The 7,517-nt window shown below is 40.2% G+C and overlaps 1 protein-coding gene across 1 annotated transcript in view; it reads left to right on the plus strand.

Moving 5' to 3' along the window:
- Positions 1 to 7,194, plus strand: part of LOC115459576 (alpha-1,3-mannosyl-glycoprotein 4-beta-N-acetylglucosaminyltransferase B-like) — a 317,839-nt gene extending 310,645 nt beyond the window's left edge. Inside the window, exon 15 of the mRNA XM_030189387.1 lies at positions 6,511 to 7,194. Within this exon, the coding sequence (XP_030045247.1) occupies positions 6,511 to 6,534 (24 nt within the window). The 3' untranslated portion in view covers positions 6,535 to 7,194. The remainder of the gene's footprint in view (positions 1 to 6,510) is intronic.
- Positions 7,195 to 7,517: the final 323 nt, after the last annotated feature.

Here is a 7,517-nt window from a genome sequence, read left to right on the forward strand (position 1 = left end):
GAAAGTAAAGGGATAAAGGGAAGCCACACAGGGGAGCAGCTCACAGCTGAGCTAGTAAGCACAGCTAAACAGAGGAGCAAGTTCTCACAGACTCTGACATCAAATACAGAAAGAAAAGGGTTAAAGGCCAACCACACAGCGGAACAGCTCACAGCTGAGCTAAAAAGCACAGCTAAACGAAGGAGCAAGTTCTCACAGACTCAAACAGTAGATTCAAATGGAAAAGGATTCACAGACTTAACAACAAATACAGATAGAAAAGGGTTAAAGACTAACCACACAGAGGAACAGCTCACAGCTGAGCTAAAAAGCACAGCTAAACGAAGGAGCAAGTTCTCATAGACTCAAACAGTAGATTCAAAAAGGAAAAGGATTCACAGACTCTTAACAGCAAATACAGATAGAAAAGGGTTAAAGGCTAACTACACAGAGGAACAGCTCACAGCTGAGCTAAAAAGCACAGCTAAACAAAGGAGCAAGTTCTCACAGACTCAAACAGTAGGTTCAAAAGGAAAAGGTTAAAGGCAAACCTCCACACAAAAGAAAAGCTTCAGGAACGAGGTTTAGAAGCAAGGCTTACAGGTACATGGCTTCAGATTCAAAGACAAAACTCACAGGAACAAAGCTAGACAGGGATCAAGACATGCAGGAATAAAGCCAAGTAGGAAATGGATCCAGACAGGGAACACAAAGTCAAGGTTAAGAGACCTGTTGCAAAGGCCAAGAATTAAACTTCCAAAGTGCTTTATCAAGGACTTCACAGATGATGTCACAACTAGGAATAAAGCTTGGCTGCAGGAACACCATACAAGTACATAAGTACATACGTGTTGCCATACTGGGATAGACCGAAGGTCCATCAAGCCCAGCATCCTGTTTCCAACAGTGGCCAATCCAGGTCACAAGTACCTGGCAAGATAACAGTACAATACATTTTATGCTGCTTATCCTAGAAATAAGCAGTGGATTTTCCCAAGTCCATTTTAATAATGACTTATGGACTTTTAGGAAGCTATCCAAACCTTTTTTAAACCCCACTAAGTTAACTGCTTTTACCACATTCTCTGGCAACGAATTCCAGAGTTTAATTATATGCTGAGTGAAGAAATATTTTCTCTTTTTTGTTTTAAATTTGCTATTTTGTAGCTTCATTGCGTGTCCCCTAGTCCTAGTATTTTTGGAAAGAGTAAACAAGCGATTCACATCTACCCATTCCACTCCACTCAGTATTTTATAGACCTCTATCATATCTCCCCTTTCAGCCTTTCCTCATAGGGAAATTGTCCCATCCCCTTTATCATTTTCGTTGCCCTTCTTTGTAGCTTTTCTAATTCCACTATATCTTTTTTGAGATGCGACGACCAGAATTGCACACAGTATTCAAGGTGCGGTCACACCATGGAGCGATACAAAGGCATTATAATATCCTCGTTTTTATTTTCCAGTCCTTTCCTAATAATACCTAACATTCTATTTGCTTTCTTTGCCACCGTAGCACACTGAGCAGGAGGGTTTCAAAGTATAGTCAACGATGACTCCTAGATCCTTTACCTGGTCGGTGACTCCTAACCTGGAACTTTGCATCATGTAGCTATAGTTCGGGTTCCTCTTTCCCACATATATGACTTTGCACTTTCTCACATTAAACATAATCTGCCATTTGGATGCCCAGTCTCGTAAGTTCATCTTGCAGTTTTTCACAATCCTCTTGCGATTGAACAACTTTGAATAACTTTGTGTCATCGACAAATTTAATTACTTCAGTAGTTATTCCCATATTTAGATCATTTATAAATATGTTAAAAAGCAGTGGTCCCATCACAGACCCCTGCAGAACCCCACTCTATCTACCCTTCTCCATTGAGAATACTGACTATTTAACCCTACTCTCTGTTTTCTATCCTTTAACAAGTTTTTAATCCACAATACGCCACTACCTCCTATCCCATGACTTTCCAATTTCCTCTGGAGTCTTTCATGAGGTACTTTGTCAAACGCCTTCTGAAAATCCAGATACACAATATCGACTGGCTCACGTTTGTTCACCCCTTCAAAGAAATGTAGTAGATTGGTGAGGCAAGATTTCCCTTCACTAAATCCATGTTGACTTTGTCTCATTAATCCATGCTTTTGAATATGCTCTGTAATTTTGTTCTTTATAATAGTCTCTATAATTTTGCCCAGCACCAATATCAGGCTCACAGGTCTGTAATATCCCAGATCACCTCTGGAACCCTTTTAAAAACTTGACGTTACATTGGCCACCCTCCAATCTTCTAGTTCCATGCTTGATTTTAAAGATAAATTACATATTACTAACAATAGTTCTGCAAGTTCATTTTTCAGTTCTATCAATACTCTGCAGAAGCAAGGCTTGGCTGCCAGAGAAACTTGCAGCAGAAGCAGCAAAAAGGCAGTCTGGAGACATCACACAGAGAGATTACTGGGAAAAAATGAATCTGGACACGGGGCACAGCCACAGCCATGACAAGACTACACTGAGTTCCAGTAGAGTAGAATAGATTTTAAAATACGCATTACTTTCTAAATATCTGCACTCTGAGTACATGCTGTTTAGCAGACTTGCTGTTATACACTCTGTCAAGCTTTGAGATTGTCAGCACTGCCAGTATATCCATCTATATATTTAATTTATTTAAAACATTTTTATATACCACCGATTTACTACATTTAGCGGTTTACAACCCACAGAGAGGAAGTAAGCCAAAAAGTTAATAGGCGGTTCTCATCAGTAAGGGAGACCTAGGAGTGGTGAACAGGCTGGGTTCATGGACCTCCAACGTTGCTGACAGGTCTTCACTGCCCAAACCCAGAACCTGAGGAATAAACTAGAAGATCCTGAACAGAGATTCAAGTGCAGGGTACCACTGTCAAGAGGAGTAAGGGAAGGGTACAGTGCAGGATTAAGAAATGTTGAACGAGAGGAATAGGGTCCAGCAATAAGCAAGCAACCAAGTAGTCAGACCAAGCTCTGGCTAGGAAACCAGTGACTCGGTTTATACAGGAACCCAGACAGGAACAAGGTGGATTCTGGCAAGAAACAGCAGCTATGGAGTGAACAAACATGACCAGCCTGCCTGGTAAGGTATAGGGAAAGTGAATGGGACTTGATATACCGCCTTTCTGTGTTTTTTGCAACTACCTTCAAAGTCCTCTGCACTAACCACTAGGCTACTAATCCACTAGGCTAGAAATTCATTCCAGCAAAAAACCTCTCAGTGGCGCTGAGCCTCTTGCAGGCTGGCAGTGGAATTTCACAACATAAAACATATAAATTATAAATAGTAAACACATTCAGTTCAAAATGGACACTAACAAGGTCCTGTACCTTTTAATTCATTGCACCAAGATTGTAGAATTTACTCCCTCTTGATTTACTGCACCTACTGCTTCCAGATAAATGAAAGCCTTTTTTTTTAAGGGAGGTGGGGATCATTTGTATGATGCTTATGCCATTAGAAAGTTTTCATATATGAACTGGAGGAGGGAGAAAATATATGTAACCATAAACTGATTATAAAATGTATAAAATTGATAAATATGATTCTCATAGCTCCATATTGGCTGAGACTGATCTGGTTCTCACTCCTACAGGAGTTTTCTATCAGATTCTGGTGCTGACATTCCCACAGAAGTAAGAAACTATTATATCTCGATATCAGGTCTCTGGCCCTCACAGTCTGGATGTTGAGAACATGGCATTCAGTTAACTGGATCTGAAACATTTCTCAAATTATTCTTCTGAGGGAGACTGTACTAGAAAGTCATATAGTTTTAAATAGAAGAGGTTTGTCTGGTGTAAGGTAAAAGCCCTAGACAATTTTCCTATTCCATATGAAAACTGTTGAATACATTGTACATTTGTCAGAGTCATGTTTAAGACCAACTTGGTGTTCACTTCAGTAAAGCTGAGACTTATCACCATTTCTTTATAGCCTGAAGTTTTTATGTGGGCCATGTTTCTGTTGAAGCCTTCTATTAAGCTTCTTACCACATGTGATTTGAGGTCATATTTTTGGTTGCAGTACCTTGGTAAATGCCAAGCCTTAGTGATGGGTCCATCCTACACAAACATTTTTAAAAATAGGGTGGGTCTGTGCATGTATCTTAAGATCCTTCCTAAGGTAGTGTCCAAATAGAAACTAACTTTTAATGTGGACAAGTGCAGGGTGATGCAGACAGGTAAAAATAATCCAAATTATAGGTAACATAATGCTAAGATGCACATTATGAGTTACCACTCAGGAAAAGAATCTAGGTGTCATCATGGACAACATGTTGAAATTGTCTGCTCAGTGTGCAGTGGTGGCCAAAAATGAAATAGAATAGTATGAATTATTGAGAAAGAAATAAGAGAATAAAATAAACAACATCATAATGCCTCTGTATCATGCCATAGTGCAACTGTTTCTTGAGTATTGTATGCAGTTCTGGTCAGCACATATCAAAAAAAGATATAGGATAATTAAAGGTACAGAAAAAGGTAAGAATGATTAAGGCATGGAACGACTCACCTTTCAGAAATGGCTAAAGTCTGAGGGGAAGATATGATGAAGGTCTTTAATATCATGAGTGAAGTGGAATGAGTAAACATGAATCTGTTGTATACTCATTCAAAAGGTACAAAGACTAGGGACTACGCTATGAAGTTACTAAGTAGTAACATAGTAGATGACGGCAGAGAAAGACCTGCACAGTCCATCCAGTCTGCCCAACAAGATAGCTCATATGTGCTACTTTTTGTGTATACCTGACCTTGATTAGTATCTGCCATTTTCACAGCACAGACTGTAGAAGTCTGCCCAGCACTAGCCCCGCCTCCCAACCACCAGCCCCTCCCCCCCACCAGCTCTGCTATCCAATCTCCGCTAAGCTTCTGAGGATCCATTCCTTCTGAACAGGATTCCTTAAGCTCTTTGAGCAGGGACTGTCTCTCTGTCAAGTGTTCAGCGCTGCGTGCGTCTGGTAGCGCTATATAAATGCTATTAGTAGTATTAGTTTATCCCATACATTTTTGAATTGCGTTACCGTTTTCATCTCCACCACCTCCCGCGGGAGGGCATTCCAAGCATCCACCACTCTCTCCGTGAAAAAAATACTTCCTGACATTTTTCTTGAGTCTGCCCCCCTTCAATCTCATTTCATGTCCTCTAGTTCTACCGCCTTCCCATCTCCAGAAAAGGTTTGTGGATTAATACCTTTCAAATATTTGAACATCTGTATCATATCACCCCTGTTTCTCCTTTCCTCCAGGGTATACATGTTCAGGTCAGCAAGTCTCTCCTCATACGTCTTGTAATGCAAATCCCATACCATTCTCGTAGCTTTTCTTTGCACCGCTTCAATTCTTTTTACATCCTTAGCAAGATACGGCCTCCAAAACTGAACATTTAACAAGGTAACGTTCTTGAGTAAATGAGATACATCTTAGGAAGGTATAAAAATCTGAAAGGTACTACAGTTAGTGTAGCTGGGTTTACAAATGATTTGCAGAAGTTCCTGGAGCAGAACTCCATAAAGCTAAGTTACTTAACTGTAGCAGGTGTTCTCCAAAGACAGCAGGCATATATTCTCACATGTGGGTGACATCATCCACTGAGCCCTGTGCAGACAGTGCCATAGTGTGCTGTCACTTTAAACCTTTGAGGCAGTTCCTTCACCACGCATGCGCAGGTGCCTTCCTGCCCGGCGCTCGAGCGTGGGACCAGCAGTACAGTACTAAAGCTAAGAAAAAAATTCCAAGGGGAGGCAGGAGGGATTTGAGAATATATGCCTGCTATCTTCGGAGAACACATGCTACAGGTAAGTAATTTTAGCTTTCTCTGAGGACCAACAGACATAATATTCTCACATATGGGACTCACTAGCTACTGAATATTTTGGAACTGAGTAGATAGTGAGCTTGGTGGAGAAAAAGAGCGAGATTAGTAAAATGATTCTGCAGGACTGCTTATCCAAACCGGCTATCCCACCTGAAATGCTCCTCCAAACAGAAGTGAAGATGTGGATAGAAGACCATATATTTGCCTTGCAAATTTCTTCAATGCAGGCAGAGCAGAAATGGGCTACTGAAAATGCCATTCCTCTTTGTGAGCAATGACCCAGCCATGATGGGTCAGTCCAACCTGAGTATACATGTAGGAGATAGCCAGCCAAGTAGATATAATACATTTGGTGATGGGTATCCCTAATGTGTTAAGGTTGAAGGATCCAAAAATCTGGGAGGACTTCTTAGGATGTTTTGTATGCTTCTGATAATATGCTAGAACATGCTTGCAGTCTAAGGAATGCAGTGCAGCTTAGTAAGAGGACACCATAGTGTTCAGTGAGCATTGTCAGGTGTGTCACAGCAGAAGAAAGGTTGACAACTCTGTTATAGAAATTTAATCACAAGCTTTGTAATAGTCTAAATAACAGAAATTCCAGTACACCAATACAGGACTGCACTTTTGAAATAAAATTAATGATGTGTTTCTGTTTGCTTTGTAGATCTATATCAGAATAAGAAAGTGAAAAACAAACTTTAGAAGCCTCAGAAGAAACAAGATGCACCTATTAAGACTGCTTGAAGGATGATACCATCTACTGATAGAATTGATAACCAAGATTGACATTTTTTAATTTATCTGGACCAAAAATAGGACTACTGACACTACTTGAACATGTATCTGCTTCATTTTCTATGTTTCTGTAAATTATATTTAAATATTTTGATGCACTTTTCTAAAGTTCAGTCCTTCATAATGAAAGGTACTGTGTTTTCTTATAACCTGATTTTAACTTGCCCTACCAAATAAGTTTATAGAAATACATATTGCTTCAATTTTAGATTTTTGCTGTAAGCCTAGAATAGGGCAGACCTTTTGAAAATAGAACCCCATGTTGGCAGATGATGAAATTAGTTTTTGCTTTTGTTGTCGAGAACTTGTTAGGCCAAGACATTGACTTATTTTTAATTAGCTCTATTTCCTATTTTAAAAAATTGATTTGAGGATTGATTATATACTGTGATCTAATATCTAAAAGAACATAAGATCTTGGGGAATGCAATTAATACTGGTTAGAGCTCTGTTGAAAGCACTTCTGTCTCATCCGTGTTTAGTAATCCAGGGGTCCTTTTACTAAGCTGTGGGACCCTTTTTACTGCAGCGGGTTAAAAAACTCCAAAATATGGCCGTGTGGCAAGATAACTCTTACCATGTGGCCATGCAGAGGGAAGTACTTACTGCCACCCATTGAAGTGGCGGTAAGGGCTCCCGCAGTAACCCAATGGTAACTGGGCAATGCCTGATTACTGCTGGGTTAGCGCTGTGCTATAAAATAATTTTGTACAGCACGCTGGAAATAGCACACACACGAGCCGGAACTACCGCTGGCGGCTGCATTGGGCTTACCGACGCTTTGTAAAAGGGCCCCCCAATTTGTGAACAGTGCCATGAATCTAGAAAATGGAAACAGATAAGGCCCACAAGGCCGATCTGTTCTCCCCTTTCCTG

This window comes from Microcaecilia unicolor, unplaced genomic scaffold, assembly GCF_901765095.1.
Source record: "Microcaecilia unicolor unplaced genomic scaffold, aMicUni1.1, whole genome shotgun sequence".
Classification (NCBI taxonomy): domain Eukaryota; kingdom Metazoa; phylum Chordata; class Amphibia; order Gymnophiona; family Siphonopidae; genus Microcaecilia; species Microcaecilia unicolor.